A 20,316-nucleotide genomic window follows, 5' to 3' on the forward strand; every position below is an offset into this window, starting at 1 on the left:
AACGCAATGCATTTTGTTAAAATGGAAGTTAATAAATTAGGAATAAATTATTTAATATATATAAATTTATTTTTACATATAAATATATGAAAAAAGAATAAAAAATACATAATTGAAACAAAATTGATGAAAAAAATAAATTTAAAGTATAAACACATAATAATTATGTATTTATGCAAATATATGAATAGTCTATGTAGATACATTTAAAACAGTAGATAACATTAATATAATATATAGACGTGTATTTAGAATATAAGTGTATTTTATAATTGAATAACATGTGTTAATACATGCTTGAGCAATTATAGCACAGGAATTTAAAGATTTTATATGTATACTATGAAAGAAAGGATATTATGCTATTATAAGTTTTCCTATGAAATGTGTGCAGAATGGTAAATATAAATTATGTAAAAGTTTTTGAAACCATTTAAATTATACTAAATATTTCTTTTTGTGCAAAAAGCAAAGAAATACATTTATTAATTAAAGAAATAAGAAAATTTAATAAAACATATATTATACATTTTTGTAGGTTAGAATAATATTAATTCTATATATATATAAAAAAAAAAAATAAATTCTTGAAAAAAGTTATATATTATTCTGATTATTAATTATATTATTTCATTTTAATGTATTATTTATTCTTTTACAACTTTTATATAGTTTTATTTATAGTCTTTAGTATTTATATATAGAAGTAATTTTTTTTAATTTTTTACATTTAAACCTTTTTTTTGTGTTTATTTTTTAAATTATAATACTTAAAAAATATATATTTTTTGCAAAATCGCAGCAATATTATTCGTATTGATAAAATGACAATATACGTTGATATATAACAAGTATACATCTATTTGTACTAGTGTAATTCAAAATAAATATATAAGAAAATCATTTTAAAAATGATATAATATTCTATTATTAATATGGGAATAACTTCTGTTTCAGCGGGTATATTATTCGTTACATAAATAAGTATGAGTTAATTTGTCCATGGTTGTAGCTTAATTGTCATAAATATGCCCAATATGTAACTTTCATGGGTTTTATCTAATAAATAAATAATATAAAATGAAAATAGTAAGTCATTTAATTAAATAAAAATACATAGATTAATTGTGTCAAAATAATGTTATTTTAGTACAATATTATAATACTTGCGTATATGAATATATCATAAATATAGAAACAAATTCATAGAAGAGTTTCAGTATTTAAAATACAAAAATGTATATATATGATAGTATAATAAAAGGAATACAAAGGAAATTATTAAATCATAAATTAGTTTATTATTGAGATATTATCAATTATGATAACATATATAAGAGTATATATTAATTATATTATAAATATTCTGCCTAATTTTTTTTTTTAATATAATATTATACATAATTTCATGTTAAGTATATAAAATAAAATTTTATTTAACAATATTAGGATGTAAAATTCTTAAATAATTTTTATTTTTTATGTTAATACTTATGAATTTCTATAATAATATTTAAATATTTATAATTTTTTTTTTTTTTTGGCCTATGTATATAATAACATTGGCATATTGTATATGTTTCCCATTCTATGCAGATATATGAAATGATAGTTTACTTGTAGGAATGTTTAGTTATTATTTATTATCTTTTATTTAATTACATTAATTAAATAAATTGTTTTTATATATTATTATTTGAGGAAATTTTTTTCTTAAATTTTTTTTGTTTTTTTATGTGACATATTGTGTGAATAACATTTTTGTAATTTAATGCAAGTTTGTAAAATAGTGTATTATCAGGCATTACCTTTGTAACAACTTTTCTATGTTACATCCATTTATGATAACACTATTTTTGTAAGCACATTAATTATGTTTAATATTTAGAACTAAAACATGCTGACGTATAAATAAATAAATAAATGTCAAAATGAATTCATATATATTCAATTAATGTATGAAAAAAGAATTAATAAATAACGATGGATATATATTTTTTTAATATTTTAATTTTTATAACAAGGCATCTTATAGTGCTTACTTTATATTTATAATTTAAATGGATTTTATCTCTTTAATTTTTGTCACCTTTAAATATATATATTAATGAAAAAAATTCCTTCCTTAACATCGAACATATAAAAATATATATATTTTTTATTATAATGAAAAGATTATTTTTTAGCTGCATAATTTTATAAAATATTCACGTTAAGATAAAAATTCGGTTTAGAGATTATATAAATTTTATGATATTCAAAAATAAGGATACATATAAAAAAGTACAATTTGAGTTTTATATTCGGAATAAGGTTTATATAGTACATTAATATTAAGTTAAATTGAATAAAATTAGAGAAGTTAATAAAATTATGAATATATTCAGTTATTCATTTTAGTATATGTTATAATACGTTTGAGGAATATGTTACATGCAATATTTTTGTAAGACTAATATTTTACTAAATGTTATTGTAATTTATTCATTATATAAGCATCTTGAAACATATAAATATTTGAATATAATATTTGAAAATTATAAAATGGAAATAATTTTCGTTATATTCTTATTATAAGTTAGTATAATTTACATATGCAATACATGTGTTATGTAAGAATGTGTATTTCGACACTTGAATGATTACATTTTTAGTTATGAATATTTAAAATGCAGTACTATATAAATTTTTTGAATGAAGGAATAAAATTATTTACAAAAAAAATAAAGAAAAAAAATGAAAAATATTAATATTAAATCAAGACTAACTATAGATATATAATAAAATATATATAATATTTAAATAGTACTTAAAAAAGAAAATAAAAAATTAATAGTTTAATTTAACACATAGTAAAAATATTTTTTGTATATTTTTATTTTTCTCTTATATCTTTTTATGTAAATAAAGAATACAAAGTATTTTATGCACATAATTCTATTTGTTATAATTTTTTGTTAGAGTGCATAATAATATAATGAGTATTCTTTTATATGGGATTATAAGAAATTCGCGTTCTTCTATTATTAGCAGGTTTGTTCACAGATGCTTTTTCATGTTTCAAGGAATAATTCGTTTGTAATCCATGGAGATTATAAGGGTTTTTTTTTTTGCTTTTCCTCATGTTAACTAAATATGATCCAAAGGGTGTAAACTACGTAAAAATGCATAAATTTAATGTAATTAGAATTCATATTTTTAATGCAATATTTTAAATGTAATTAACTATATATAGTAGTATTAACATATGTAGTTAAGACACTAAATTAATACTTTGTAGAAAAGAAAAAAAATGATAAATACTCCCACTAGCAGAAAGGAAATATTAAAAGCAAACTGATAAATTGGAAAAATTTGCTGTCTCTTAGATAGGTAATTTACATCACTTGGATGTTTATCTTCACATATTAAACTATAATGACTTTTTTTATTATGCCAATAAAATCCCTTTGCACACGAAAAATGTACATCTTTTATATGTTCTAAATTGGAATTTACAGTATTCATTGTATTTTCATCTGTTTTAGTTTCATCCTTATGATTTTGTAATAAATTAATGAGTATTTGAGGATTATATTTATCTTCAAGTTTGAAGAAATCATCGCAGTTATTAGTTAAAAAATCATAATAATCATAGCACTGCTCCTTTTTATACCTTTCATATAGACTTCTAACGGAGGTAAGATATTCCTTACATTTATCCTGCTTATCATCTTTGTATTCTATAATAATCTTCTTAATAATATCATAATTGTTAAAATAATCGTGTAAATATTTTTTTTCTATTTTTTCTACGATTTCATCAATATTTTTACCGGAAAAATAGTATTGACATTTATAATCAATAAATCCATCTGTAAGGAACATTCTTAAATCATTATATTTCTTTACAATTACATTTTTATATACATCATCTGTTGCATCAGAAAATATGCTCATAATTGACTCATACACCCAGTATTTATAATGTAAGCAATGCCTTTTACGTTCCTCTTTTTTGGATATATATATATTCTTAAAATTTCTTTCAATTTTTTTACAAAAAACGTAAGCTCTATTTGCATATTTTTGATCTAATTTTGTAAAATTTTCGCATACATCTCTTTTTATTCCTTGTCCATTGTCGTTTGTAGTCGATGCGCTTTTTGCAGTTTCGTATGATTTATTCATTGAATCTTCCTGAGAATTCGACGAGAAAAAATTTATGAACTATACTTTTTTTAATAAATTTTATTTTTACAAAAAAAATAGTAACTTTTAATTAAATTGAATTATTTCGGTAATTGAAAATAACCTCTTTTTCCAGTTCTGAATATAATATATATGAAGAAGAACTTTTTAATTTATAACAATCAGACTTCAAAAAAAAAAGAAAATTAATCAATAGATAAATTACCAGCTTAAAAAATATATATTTATAGAATATCTAACTCTCTATATGTTATCTGAATAAAAAGCAATTAACTATCATTTTTAAATATAAATTTATATATACATCATTAGCTAATTTTATAAAATCTGCTTTATTATCCAGATTCTTCATTATTGAATAAGAATAAAATGATATTATATTTTATAAGCATACAAATATAATAAATTATAACGATAATTTATATATAATCATATTAAGTATATATATAGTATATAATAAATGTACTAAATTATTTGTAAAATAGATTTTATAACTAAATTATCGTAGAAGTTAGTATCTCTTGAAAAAAAATATTTTTTACATTAAAAAAATAATATAAAAAATTAGGAATGGAAAAATTCATGTAGAATTTATATATTTTTATAAATTTAATCTTATATATACTTATAACTTCAAACACATTTCATATATCTATTAGAGAAGAAAATTTATTAACTATTACATATATATATAGATATAAAATTTAGAGTCAAGTGAACTATTTGCCACAATAAAATATATATGTGTTGAAATTTTTTTTTTATACTTTAGTAAATTTTTATCTAATATACATTGTATATATTAACTGATTTGTATTATTATCTAAAGTTAAGTTCTATAACATATTAATTAGAACATAATTTTTATTATTAATAGTTAGTATAATGCATATATATTTCATATCATAGTATGTTAAAGGAAAATTCCAATATAAAAAATAGTGTACATAAATAAATAATGTAAATTAACATACATAATAAATAATTTATTGTAAATTACGTTGAATAAAAATATATTGAAATTTTTACTATTTAAGAATACTTTTATAGTATCATAATATATATATTGCTAAAAACGTAATAGTAATACATATAGTTTTTTCCCATTTAAACTAATGGAAAATTCTGTTTTTCCTTTTCTCTACTCTGTAATGTTTAAAATATAATACCATTATATTTTATATCAACATTATTAGTTTGAAGTATATTTTTCAAGGTAAATTCATTACATATTAAAATGAAAGAATGCTTATTTATTATTAGCATACTTACTTTTTTAATAAATACACAATATTGAAAATACAATACTCATGTTATGTTAAAATTAAATTTACGATTAAAGAATTAATTAAAAATAAACATGTACTATCTGCATAATATGCTTAAAAGAAATTTTATTTTTATTTAATTTATTCATTCTTATTTAAACATAAATCAGATATAGGTAACAATAATATTAAAATGTAGTAAGGTACAACTGGATATATTAAGTATTTTTACATAATTTCTCAAAATAACTAATAAATGAATTTTTCTCTTATGTTTATGCGAGAAATGCAATAAATTACTATTCTGTAATTTCTAATAATATAATTCCAAATATTATGTATTAAATATAGCTTATTATTCCATTTTCCATGTTTTAAGCTTAATAATTACATTATATATATTATTTATAAGATAATTGGTATGAACTATTAATATTAATATGTTATACGTATAGAATGCATTGTTTTATTTCTTATTAAGTGTATACGTGAAAAAAAATATATAAATGATTACTCATTTTTTTAATGATTATGTAAAGGTATTTTTACTACGGGACTATATATAAATTTTTTATTTTTTTATTTTATGATTTAAAATAATTAATATAAATATTTATACATATTATTCACTTTGCTGAACTATACGAGTATTAATTTATAGCGTTTTACTATATGAATGAATATATTTTATTTTTCTTAAGTATTTATATTATTAATTGTTCATTTATTCCTTATTTAGAGTTTAGTTTTTTTTATATGATATAAATTTCATTATTAGATTATATGATTTTAAGAAGATATTATATTATTTTGACTAATACAATTATTTAAAATATTATGATTACGTCTTTTTTCTACATGAATAAAAATTAATGTAAAAGTATATATGTATTTTGTTTATATCTTTTTTATAGGAACTATCACATATGCACACTGATATTTTTTTATTTATCTAATATTATACAACTGAATTGATAAAAATAATTTAATATGTAAACAATATTATTATGATTTTATAATATAAATTATGTTTTGTAAATTGTGAGTTGTTTGTTTTCTACTAGTATGCTACTTCATTACTTATTATTTTGGACTAAAGGAGAGATTTATCAATTGAAAGGAATATTTATTTACTCATTAATAATTATTGTACATTTTTAATATCCATATGAGTATTTATTTTTTATAACATATATTCTATTTAACATTTGGAAAATATAAATTCATTCAAATTTTCGTGTAGAAAAATGCTATATTGTTGAAAATTTATGTAGAACATATTTTATACATAATAAAGGTGTGACATAAAATAATACACTGCATTTCAGGATGCAGTATATACAGTATTTTTACTACATACGTGGAAACTATTTATATTTTTTTGATAAATTGTGATATTATTTTTTCTATGCTTATTTAACTTTCTTTGAATGTGCATTAATTATTTTTGTGCTCTCGTGGGTTCTAAATGCCTAAATGTTATTAAGGCTTTTTTAAATTCTTATATTAATTATCATATCATTTTTTATTAATATTTATCATTTTAATGCAATACAGTTAGTATAAAGGCATTATTTATTTAAATGTCGTAATAAAATTTTTTATAAATGATGAAAATTTTACAATTTGCATTAAATAAGGAGTTCATAAAAATGAATGTAATAATTGTATTTTTTTTTAAACATTAGTTTTTTTCTCCGTTTTAAGGATAATTACAAGACAAGGAACTAAATGTGTTATTAGTATTAACTTTTTTACATAGGTGCAATCCTATAGATAAAAATATTTAGGTTTGACATTTATTTGTCTTATAATATCAGTTAAAAACAAAAAAATATTAAAGAAGAAATATAAGCTTTTAATTTTTACTACTAAAACAAACAATTATAGTATTTAACATATACTTAAAAAATAATAATAAAATTATTAAGGAAAAATCATCAATAGCAATTTTAGTTGATAACAAAATTGAAAAAAAAGTGTTTAATTCTTAATCACAAAAAAATAAAAAAAGGATGTAACATAATATATACATAAAAATTATAACAAAATATTAAAGGAAAAAAAAATAATAATAAATATTAATTATGTTTATTTTCATTTTTTTTGTATATAAAATGATTTCTGTGTGTTAATTGTTCTTATTTCTAATGTTATTGCTTTAAATCTTTTAATGGCCTTCATGATATGGGCTATAAGCTATTGGGACCCTCCTAGCAGTCGTATTTATATATGAATATTTTGAATCATAAAATTATGAATCACAATCATCTTCTGCATAAGGATTGTAGTAAAATTTTTTTTTTTTTGTGATTTTTCTTTCTATAAGAGCACCCTGAATCAGTATACTAATAATGTGAAAAACGAAAAACATAGCATGCTTATTATATTATTATATAATTCTAAAGATATAGACTATTAATAAAAAATATAAGGTGTTCATATTTTAAAATAAATTTTATAGTTACTTTGTAATAAAAAGAAAAAATTAGTAATAATCCTATTATTAAAATAAGAACGAGACTAACTCCAACGTAATAGAACAAGTCAATATTGTTATAATTTTCAAAATAAGCATGTAATTCATCATCTAGATTTTCTTGTGCTACATAGATAGTTTAGATATCCTCTGGTGGATTGATATCTGTATGATTTTCCTTTTCTTGATTGTTTGAGGAAGCAGGTGTTTCTTCTAAATTTTTACAATGTTCTAATGAAGTTTTTTCTGATACATTGTTTGGACATTTTACTATGTGTCCATATTCATCAGACTTATTTACTTCTGTTAAGATTTTTTGTGGTTCAAACTATTTTAATTCAGATAATAGGTTGCTTGGATCATAATTTTTATTGCATTTAATGTAATCATTACAGTTATCCATATCACAGCAATTGAAGTTTTAATAATCACTATGACATTGATATAATGGAATAACATAACTGACATAATCAAGATAATTATTATATTTTTCATTAGTTAATCGAGAATCACTGATAAAAGAATGATAGTTATTAAAGTAATCATGCAATAATTTCTCTTGCATTAATTTGCCGAATTCATAATTATAACTACTAAAAAAATAATATCTATATTTTTCATTATATACATTATTAGATATATCTAGTAATGGTTGAATAATTTTACTATCAGTAGCCTTGAAGTTGATGGTGAAATTTATTTTATTTCATATTATATCCAATAATACAAAAACAATTCAGTATTATCCTTATCTTTAAATTTTGTGATAATAATATTTATATCACTAATATTTCTTACGATTTAAGACATGGAGAACTAATTCCCTTGTATTCCTTATCAAAATGGTTCACTTTATCACAATATTTATTGGCATCAACTACGGTGCCTGAATTTTTATTTAATTCCTTATATATTATATCTGAAGGTTATCCTTTTAAAATAGAATCCTAAAAATGATGAAAAAAAGATGAATTTTTTAAATGGGTACATCTCGTCTTAATGGGATTATTTATTGTGTATAAGCAAAATAAAATGCTTTAGTAACTATTCATAAATAAAAATTTTAGTAATAAAGTCACATATAAGATTTTTTCTTGAGACATAGATGCCATTGTATTTTCACATGTTCTGTTTAAGAAAAATGTGCTAAAACATTCTTACAGAACGACTATCTATAATTTATTGTCATATTATAATTACTCTTATGTAAATATTATTTTAATAATTATTTCATAGAAACAATAGTTCTGTAAATATTGTTTAGTATAAATTTCTAGCCACAGAACTAGTCTAACATAAAATGGCCATTTTTAATACTGGAATATACCATTTAAAAATTGAAGGGAAAATACAACATTGAATAGGTAATTTTATGACTTAATAACTACTTATTAAACTTGTCACCTACACATAATATGCATAATTATATTAGTAGTACGTTTTGAAAGAAGGATTTATTAAAATAAATTATCGTAAGCACTGTATTTTGCATGAAAAAGCTAATGTTACACTTTTATTTGGAATTATATAACATTTTATATAAAGATAATTGTCTATATAATAATCAATTACATAAGATACATAAGAATTACACCTTTTTATCTTTTAAAAAGTTAGTGTTTTAATAATTATTTTTTATTCTTTTAAATACTTATAACAGAAAATAACTCATCAAAAAATTTTAACTAAATACACAAAATTGCAGATTTACAATTTCCTAAAGGAACAAAAAATGTTATAATATGGAAAAAATATACAAATTGAATAGATAAATCAAATTTTAAAAAACTAGAAATATATTATTTTCGCATGATATTTCACAAATTGTAAATATATTATTAGAGAAATTTTATATATTTTATAAATCATAATATATCCTCTTTTTGTTTCTATAATCATTTATGGCTTAAAACTCACAGATAATTTTTTGGGGGGGAATATAACCAGCACGATGATGGAAATAATTGTACTTCATATATAAAATTTAGTGTTAATATTAAACACTTGGAATTATATATAAGAATCAGTTAGTTATTAAAAATAAATTAGTATCTAAAATACGGAAAAAAATTGTTCAGTTTTTTTTTTTTATATTTATAATATATAATAATAGTTTTAAATTTATATAAGTCTATGATGTATTATTTATAATACGATCCATATTGGGAAAATTCCCTTAAAGAATTGACATATTGTAATTTTTCATAGAGGGAAATATTAATAAAGAATAAATCATTTTGTTGTCTGGTGTTCTTATGAAAATTATTTTTCTTTATTCTGCAGTTCCTTTATATTGTATACAATGTCAAGGTTTTTGGTTTATTTCTAATTCTTAACATGAGTTCCACCTAGGAAAATGTTAGGTGTTTGCACATTAGGAGTAATAAAATGGGACATTTTGTAATTATTCGATTATTGAAATATTAATATTTAATTATTATTTACATTATTTTTGATATCATATCATTTAACTTTTCCACTGGTACATTATAAAGTTTTGTTTTGTTTTCTTTTTTTAAACTTGTGCGTACACGCTAGAATAGATCTGTTTTGTTATTTAACTTAATAGATTATTATATCGCAACAATCATGATATTATATGAACAATTATTTAATTTTGTGTACATGCACCACCAAGAAAAAGAATACTATAAAACAAAACGCGATAAAATTATGACTATTCAACTGGATGCATAAAAACTTAAATACTCTCAGAATAAATAATTTATCAAAGTAATCTATTTTTGTCTTATAACCTATAAACTCTGTTGAATCATTATCATTACATCGTTATATATTTGTAGAAATATATTTTTACTGAATGCTATCACACTACATGAACAAAAATTTTCACAATTTTAGTTTACTAATCATCGTTGTGAATAAAATAAAATAATATTTAAAAATATGAACATATAAATAGAAATGTTCAAATGAATTGAGCGTAAAATTTTCTTTATATTTTTACATAAATATTATAAATTTCAATTTGAAAAGACCACTTTTGAAGTGCTTTAGATTTATTGCTTGGGTTATGTCAATTTAGGTTTACAAAAAGGAAAAATAAATAAGCATATTAATATAATTATTCTATTTAAAAACATATAGATTTCGATGCTTTATTTGAATTAATACAAAAATAAATTGCGTTTATTATACATTAAATTGAATTCATATATATATGTTTATAAAAAGTTCTCTATATTAATTTTTCAGATATTAAATGATAAAGAAGAAATTCTTTAACGGTGTAGTATTATTTATAATTGCATAGCCGATATATAAATATATATACAACAGCTGCCTAAAAAAAAATGTCTTTTTATAAATTAAAATAAAAAACTATAAACCTAAAATTTTTGTTTATTTATGAGCACTATATTATCATAATTTTTTAAAATTTAAATTCATTGTTAATGGCTAGAACAAACCGACTTCTAACTGAACTTTTGAAAATATAAAGTAAAAAAAAAAAAAAAAAAAAATATAGTTTATTTTCTAGTATGTGACACTATTATAATTATTCTGAAGCAAGATAAATAAACATGGTTTTTTTTTTGTGGAATATTTTCCCTTTAATCCTTGCGTTAGGGAAATTTCATTATTCTTATGAGTGGAAGTAAATTTTATTATCTATTAAATTAGAGTCTTGAATATTACAATACTGTGTTTACTTTAATTTTTGTTCTTTCTTTAATCAAAATGATTAAATAAAAAGAAGTAATAATTTGAATTGTACAACAAATAAATTTTTTCGCAGCTATCCTATTACATATACACCAGGTAAAAAATATATAAATGGAAATAGAATCGGAAGACAATATAAAAGAATTTTAAAATCAGGGAATTCAAATATATTTCAAGCAAATGAGGAATCGTTTCATCAAGGAAATGGAGGAGTAGACAATTTAACAAATTTCGCACATCTGCAGATGAATTCTGGACCATTGGAGACAGAAGAAGCACAATATGCGAATCAATTATGCGAATTAAACAGAAGAATAACTCTCAAATGGATTGAAACTTATGTAAGTATGCTTAAAAAATATATTAATTTCCTAGTTGAAAATAACATGAACGTTGAGTGGAGTCGAGAAATGTGGTTCGAAAGATGGCATACATATTTACGTACAATATTGGTTAAAATAAAGAGGATACTTGTTGATGGTGTGTACAACATGGATATGAAGGAATACTATTCATATTTACATCTTCATCAAAGTAAAAATGATTTTAGGGTCTTTTTAGAAATAGTTAAGAGTGAATGGAAAAGAATAGCCGCACCACAGTAAATAAAGAGGTAATAATAAAATTTAAAATGAATATCAGGAAAAAAGCAAATAATGGACATTAAATTGTATTTTTAAATATGTTTATTCTGGGTAATTAATTATAGTACCCAAATTAATTTTTCTTAGGGTAAAATACTTTTTCAAACTAAGCAGTAGACTAATATATATTCAAGGCATAATATTATGGAATAATGTGAATCTTAACAGAACAAAACATATGCATTAACTAAAAAGCATAAATGAAAAGGAATAATCTATAAATTTATATATATATGGATGCAACACATTTTAATCTTAGTTTAATTTATTGCAAAATTTTGTATTTTTCAATAAGTAGCTTTTTACATTATTCACAAATCAAAATAATATAAAAGCAAAAATTGGAATAATTTCGTTAATTATGCATTAATTATTATAATTAAAAGCGCGGATGTAAAATATTATTCATTTATTGCTAAAATATTTTGTAAAAAATGAATATTTTCAGGAGGAAATATTGTGCATATATAAATGTTATAATATGTTTTTTTATTTGATTTTGGGTTTTAGAGTTTGTAATTACCAAAATAAAGACAAAAAAATATGCATAAAACAATATATTTTTGTTTTTATGTTTAACACTGTAAAATTCATACAATTTAAATATGTTTTATAAAAAAATGCTTTTTTTTTTAGTGAAATGTATTTATTTATATAAGTGTCTGTGTATAATAACATTCAATGTATACACATAAAAAACATATAATAAGAAATTTAGGATTTCTTTTTTTTTTTTTTTTTTTTTTTTTGTAAATGCTTTTACTACAAAAGTTGAAGTGTCACAATAAAAACAATGTTACATATGTTAGGACAAATAAAAAATGAAGTTGTATTTAAATGTGTATTGTAATAAATTATCTGAAGTTGTTTATTGAAACGATCTCTAAATGAAATACTATAATAACTTAGTTTCTAACATTTTATATATAGACACTATGACACGTATCCGTTTTGATAATAATTGTAAATGGAATAAAGAATAAAGTTAAATAGGGTTCCTATAAAAGTTATAACTATAAGATACGTCTTAATGACAATTATCCAAATTACTATTACCTTTTTGTAATTTCAACCCCACGTAATTTTTTCTTTTCTCTAAATGGACATTTAGAGAGAACAGTTCATGTATTCAGAATATTTTGCATTAGTAAATTTAATTATACTTGTTCATGAGTGATTATTATATTGTGGAAAGTTACAAAGGTATTGTAAAAATTTATCCTTCGAATGTTGTGTTAACAATCATTATGTTTATTATAATTAAAAATTTTACTAAAACGCGTTTAATAGTTGGAACTTAGTGTTTTATTTACTGACTGATAATGAAGTTGTTGAAAATATCGTAATAAGAAAAATAGACAAATATGTAATCACATTACAACATACGTCATATGTTTAAGATTCATTTTAATTATATTTTTGAAAAAAAAAAAACAAATCATAATGTTCTAATAAGCAACAAAAAAAAAAGGTGAGTTTTATCTTAATTTTATTTTAAAAGAAAATGTGTTAAATGCCAGAAAGACTAATAAAAATATCAAATGAATTGAAATACACAAATGTATGATAAACAAAAAATATTTTTAAAATGCATAAAATTTTAAAATAATTTCATTGTATTTACATAACTAAAACAAATTATTAAAATGTATTACTATGTATTGTTGTGTTTTTGCGTGAATATTCTAAAACAAATTATTATATTAATATTTATAAATATTATATTATAATTTATACAGCAATATAGCACCAAAAAAAAAATAATATATTAAGCATTTAAGAAGCAAAATATTGGCGAATATTTTATTTTTAACACGAATATGCTTTTTCAGTTTTTTAACACCAATATTGATTATTAAGTTTAATGATCAGAAAAGCTATATGCCAACTGTATACGTCTTTCACTTGCAAGCGAAGGTTCTAATAGCACCTGTAATTTTTCTTTCATAACTTTTCTTTTCTTCCGTTTTTTTTTTGTAAAGAGCGTTCCCAAAGGGGTATACTGTAAAGAAATAAAGTTTATAAAAATACAATTTAATTATTACAAATAGTTAAAGAGCTATTTATAATCACTATAATTGCGAGAATTTTTATTTTACTTTTATAAGAAGTATGCATAATAAAATAATTGCCAATGGCACTATTATCATTATGATATATTTTTTATATGGTATTTCTTGAGTATCTACATTAGACTCATCTGATACAATACCTTTTCCTGTGGAATGTATATTCCCTGTAGGTTTAGTTACGCTTAAACCATTTGGTTCACCTAAATTACTTATTTCACGTAAAGCATCTTTGTCAATTATAACCGAAAAATCACTAGAATTTTTCAAGTTTTCGTTAGAAGACATAACTACAGTATGTGCACTTCCATTTTCTGATGTATTTTCTTCTTGAGCTCGATTATGAGATGTATGACTATCAGTAGGATCCTTATCCCTGTCTTTATCGTAATAACCTTCGCTACAACCAGGTGGGTAAACATGGGTTCCTTCAACAGCACAGATTTCCTGAGTATCCCGACTAAGAGCGCCTTCACTGGAAAGGGATGAATCACTATGTTGAATTTCACTAGAAGTTGCATCGCCCGAACCTTTTGCATCAGTATTTATATTATCACCATATGCATGAGAAGATGATGGAATAATGATGCCTATACGACCAGACTCTACATTATTAAGTCCTAGTGAATTAGTAATACTCTGCACGGAATTGTCACCACGATGTTCTTCAGGAGCAGAGTCTTGACTATAAACAGATAAACTATCTGAAACCTTATTAGCAGGTCCATGGCTATGCGGATCTTCATTGACTTTATCACTATCATCACCACTTTTCATATGATGGGGATTATCACCTGTAGCTAGATCATGTACGCCGCTATAATTAGTTTTTGTTTCTGAAGAAGTTTCTTGAGAAACACTAATTAAATCAGGATCCCCTTCATGGATGGTTTGTGAAGAACTATCACTTGAACGAGTAACTAATGTACTAATTTCTTGCTCATCTGAGCCAGACCTTTGCGCAGTGTGTATGTCTCTTTCTACAGATGTACCTGACTGATGATTAAATATAAATGTAGTTTCTTCAACTTTACCTTCATCCGAATGAGACTGAGTATTTTTGTCATGATGCTCTTGTGAAAAGTTTTTTTTTTCTGGTTCGTGTCCATTAAATTCATTTTGATTTTTTCCATGAGAATTTAGTGTGTTCGAATTTGACCTTAAATCTTGTTGAACAGGAGGTACGCCATTATTATTACATTCAGATATACGTTCACATCTTTTACGAAGCTCATTTACTGATTGTTCATTATATAAAACATCTGGCACATACCCTTCAACAACACATGCCTCTAACTTAATATTTAACCCTATTTCTAACTCATTAAATTTTTTACATTCATTGCATATATTTGTATTATAAGTTTCACCATTTTTATAAATTTGTAATTCATTCAGTTGTAAATATGCATCAATGCACTCTTTTTTCAAGTGATCACGATTACTACTAACGACGCTAATAGTTATTTCAGCCATTCTCTATGCATTAAATTTTATTACAAATGTGTTTTTTTCTCCATTTAAATAGATAATTTTGGAAAAAAAAATGTTGTTTATGCGTAAAAACATTTCCAAAAGGGAACTAAATACTGTGGATCATGGCATAGTAGGACATTTAGTTAAATACAAATAATATTACCCATACATTTTATAAAATGATGAATTTAATTATATCATTAGGGTGTTTTGAAAGTGAATATGTAAGTCTTTTGTAATAATATTATTTAAATATCTAATTATTCATAAGGATAAAGGCAAAATAATTGAATTTACAAAATATACTTTTAAAAAAATTGTAATATCCTTATACATTAAATTAATATATCACAATAACAACAATTTATAGTATGTTTTCTATAAATTAAATGATAGCAATATATAGATACGAATATAAAGTTTATATGCAGAGTACAAACAAGAAAAAAAATTAAAGAATATTAGAAACTTTTATTTAAGTGACGAAAACAAGAAAATAAAATTTGTTCTGGAAAATATTATTTCATTTGTGTCTGTAAATACTCATTATTTTAATATTAAAACAACGAACATATTAAATGTTGTCTATTTTGCACTTAGGACACGTTCACTCATCCGTTATGATATAATAAATTTCTTTTAAACAATTTTATTAATAAAAATATTTGCAGTTATTTTTTGGTGTCAAATAAAATTTTGTGTGTCTTGATATCTGTTCCATTACTATTATTATTATGTATTTTGAATTGTGTAATGCTACATATATAGGCAAAGAATAAATACTGTATGAATTTCAAGTATATTCATTTTATTATTTTAAAAAAAGTTTCTATTTAATAATTAAAATAAATTAAAATATTCATGGACTTTAAAACTAAACAGTTATGTTTTTCCTATGTAGAGAAGTACAACCGGGTTTCCTAGAAATTTCTCCCATCATTGCGTATATGATTACTTATTACGTACAAAAATTATTTTTTCTTTTTTGAACCATTAATTTTATTCAGAAGACATATTAAATTGTTATAATGTAAATTAAATCAAAGAAAAGTGTTTAATATAATTAACAGTTGATAAAAAAATATTTAAATTTGTTACAATTCAATTTTTTGAAAATTACTAAAATATATATGCGAAAAATTTTTATGACATGGGTACTAAAAATATCAAATAATTACGACATGTATTTTATAGGATATTAGAATATTATGTATAGAATAATAATAACCAATAAAAATTCATACATTAATATTATATTATTTTAATAACTTGCTTGATAAATTTGCCCTCAATTTAATAGATTAAAATAATTACTATTTTTTGAATTTATATATGGGGATATACAGTGTTCTATTATTTGTAATATTATATAATTTTCTAACTTTTTTGTTGCATACATAAATATTTTATATTTACGTAATATAAAATAGATTTAGGGTATATTTGGAATTTTTATAAATATAACATATATACAAATATTTATATAAAACTATTTATATTTGCAATTATGCTGCTCATTAAAACGAAATTTGATTTATTTTTTATATTCTCAATTATAAATAGCAGTATATCGCCCTTCAATTTAGTGTTACTTAGAAAATTTTACCATTAATGTGAATTAATGATAATTTTTAATTGAAACATTTTGAAATGCTGAAAAAAAAAAAAAAAAACATATATTATATTTAGAATAGAGATTAACCTGCATTTTTTATTATTGTTCATATTAGTTTCTGTTTTAAGCCAGTCATTTTACTACATTTTCATTAGCTATAGTGCCAATAGCATTATTTTTTTCTAGCTGGGTGTCCATATTTTGTATAATATGACATATAGATGCCATTTTATTAAGAGAGAATTTTTATTCATCTATTAGTATTTTAAATGCGTAGTGAAATAATAACAGTTCATGTAATTTTTAGTGTTATTCTCTGTTCAGTTCTACAGAATGCATTATTTTTAATTCATTATTTAAATTTTCATATATGAGGATTACATATTTAGATAAGTAAATGCACACCCCTTTTATATTAGTTCTTCTAAGGTTCTATATTTAAGACATACTTCTTGTGTCCAAAAGTACAAAAAACGAAATTTTCAATTTTATAAATGTCTATTTAAGCATACTATATGTTACTTATATTACATATATGTATAGATTCATTTTATGATTTTAAGGTTTTCTGGAATATTGCATAAATTCTTTATGTTTCTGAATTCGTTTTATTTTAATAAGGACAATTTATTATTTTGAATATTACACAAGGGATATAAATGTAGAGTTCTAATTGTAAACAATTTTAATTTTTACCTAATGTGGCGAGATAAATTTTTTTTTTGTTTTTTCATCCTAATACAATTAATGATTTATCAAGCTTTTCAAAAATATTTTCTAACACATAACAATAAAAAAAAATATATTTTATAAATTTTATTATGCTTTTCCCAGTAAGTTACTCGTTATATTATAATTTTAGCGGAACTTTGGAAATAAACATTTTTTCACTGGAAATTTTATGGTACGAATTTGTCTTAATGTATTATGTGAATGCTACATTTAGGTAATCCTAGTATATTATAAAATGTGGATGAATGTTCTTTTTCACAATAATTATATTAAATTCATATTTATCATTTATTTGTTGCATTAGTTATTCTTGCAAGAAGTACATTAATATAGAATAATATTAAATGAATAAAACAATTTGTTGTATGACTAGTATAAATTAATTAGTGAAGAGATACATACACATGTTTAAAAAATATACTTTGATAACTAGAACGTACTTATGGAGTGAGAGAATATATTTATGTTTATAAAAAAAGCATAAATAGGGACTTTATATTTTCATTGTAAAGAACATAACATGAATGAAACAAGCATTAATTTATTTACTTGAAAACATTTGTTGTAAATAAAACAACAATGCGCTTCCAATAATTATTAATGGATGGTGATAATTTGTTTCAAAATAAATTGTTAATTACATGCTAATTTATACTATTATGACGCTGAAATGTTTTAAGCGACCTTTCTATAATTATGTTGTATTGTTTAATTATAGACAATCCTTGTGGTTTTTTAACTCATCGCCAAAATAACAAAAGAAATTAAAGTATTTTTTATTTATTATTTTTTTAAATATAATATATTTAGCAATTTTTTATTACTTGGAAAAGAAATAAACGAAATATTAGTGGAAATAGAATTTGCATCATTTGTTATTATGAGTAAATTAAATGTCCTTTTTAATTCAGTGTGAAATTTTACACGGTGGTAAATTAGAAAAATATATTTCTTTGAAAAAATAAAACACCTTTGGAATTATTTTTTTATGTTCGTTAAGAAGACAAGATGTAAATTTTTTTTTTCTTTTCGAACAATTTTCAACATAGGTTTGTTCTATATATGTATAAGAAAATAGTAATGCTCAAATTTTTTTTTGCTGCGTGCTAAAAAATGAACATTATGTTAAGGGATTTTTTTTAGGTGTAGTAAGTTTTAAGAACGGAATTATTCCATTCTTCATTATGAAATGATGTTCTATTGAATGATGCGCAAATGCAAATTAGACAATTTTGTCATACACAGTATGTTTTTTATACAGCAAGTTAAATTAAGTTAAGGTATATGTTTATCAATTTATATCACATTTTTTTCTTTTATTTATGTTATAAACTTTTAATATGCATACCTTTAAAAATGTAAGAATAAATACTTGGTTCCTGTAACTCTAAAAGCAGTAATAGAATAATAAAAAGAACCACACTCCTTCATTACAGTATGAAGGTGTTACTCGTATATTGAACATTTACATTTTATTATTATAGCAGGATTACTCATTAGATGCTATTTGAAAAGACATATATAAATCATTAATGATAAGAAAATATTACAGTTTATACTGCGTGGAAATAAGAATTATTTATTTTATAACATACATATTAATACAGTTGTGTGATATCCTATTAAATTCATATTTTGAACATTAGTAATTTTCCTTGTACATTTAAATAATTGAAAATATTCATCTTCTGTTGTAGGAATAGTATCACAGAATAGTTTTCTTTTAAGTAAAAAAGGTTTTTACTTATAATTTTTCGTCTTTTATAATTCATTTATAGTAACGAATATTATATAAGAAGAACATTTTCCGTCATACACGTCATGTAAATATAGATGAGTATATTAGAATACCATGGTTTGATTTAGTTAATAAGTGTTAAATATAGAATGGAGCATTTTAGTTAGTCTAATGTTGCGTATTCTTCTTTTTAACATATAAATAGACAATCATATGAATAACGCCTATAATTTTAAGAACTGCAAAAGATAAAGTTTTTAATGAATAATTATATAATATGACATGTATCTCCTGCTTAACTGTTATAATGAAATAAAAACCGATTTACGTACTAGAAAAAAATATGAAGAATCTGATAAGGTGAAAAATATAAACTACTATACTGAATATTGTAATAAATTAGATAATATTAAGAGG

At 21.5% G+C, this 20,316-nt stretch overlaps 3 protein-coding genes across 3 annotated transcripts; 1 reads left to right on the forward strand and 2 right to left on the reverse strand.

Annotated features, from left to right (window-relative positions):
• Nucleotides 1-2,989: 2,989 nt before the first annotated feature.
• PGO_134710 (variable surface protein) lies at nt 2,990-4,543 on the reverse strand (the record flags this gene model as incomplete). The annotated part of the gene is made up of 3 exons (XM_028689987.1): nt 2,990-3,154; nt 3,274-4,209; nt 4,496-4,543. 3 exons carry the CDS (start codon nt 4,541-4,543, stop codon nt 2,990-2,992), a joined length of 1,149 nt encoding a protein of 382 aa, XP_028545788.1.
• A 6,940-nt stretch (nt 4,544-11,483) lies between these two features.
• Nucleotides 11,484-12,230, forward strand: PGO_134720 (Plasmodium exported protein, unknown function; the record flags this gene model as incomplete). Its single annotated transcript, XM_028689988.1, has 2 exons — nt 11,484-11,557; nt 11,660-12,230. 2 exons carry the CDS (start codon nt 11,484-11,486, stop codon nt 12,228-12,230), a joined length of 645 nt encoding a protein of 214 aa, XP_028545789.1.
• Nucleotides 12,231-14,130: 1,900 nt separating this feature from the next.
• Nucleotides 14,131-16,150, reverse strand: PGO_134730 (variable surface protein; the record flags this gene model as incomplete). The annotated part of the gene is made up of 3 exons (XM_028689989.1): nt 14,131-14,271; nt 14,369-15,817; nt 16,112-16,150. The coding sequence occupies 3 exons, from the start codon at nt 16,148-16,150 to the stop codon at nt 14,131-14,133; spliced, it is 1,629 nt and encodes a 542-aa protein (XP_028545790.1).
• Nucleotides 16,151-20,316: the final 4,166 nt, after the last annotated feature.

Source organism: Plasmodium gonderi (assembly GCF_002157705.1).
Source record: "Plasmodium gonderi DNA, contig: Chr13, whole genome shotgun sequence".
In the NCBI taxonomy this organism is placed as follows: domain Eukaryota; phylum Apicomplexa; class Aconoidasida; order Haemosporida; family Plasmodiidae; genus Plasmodium; species Plasmodium gonderi.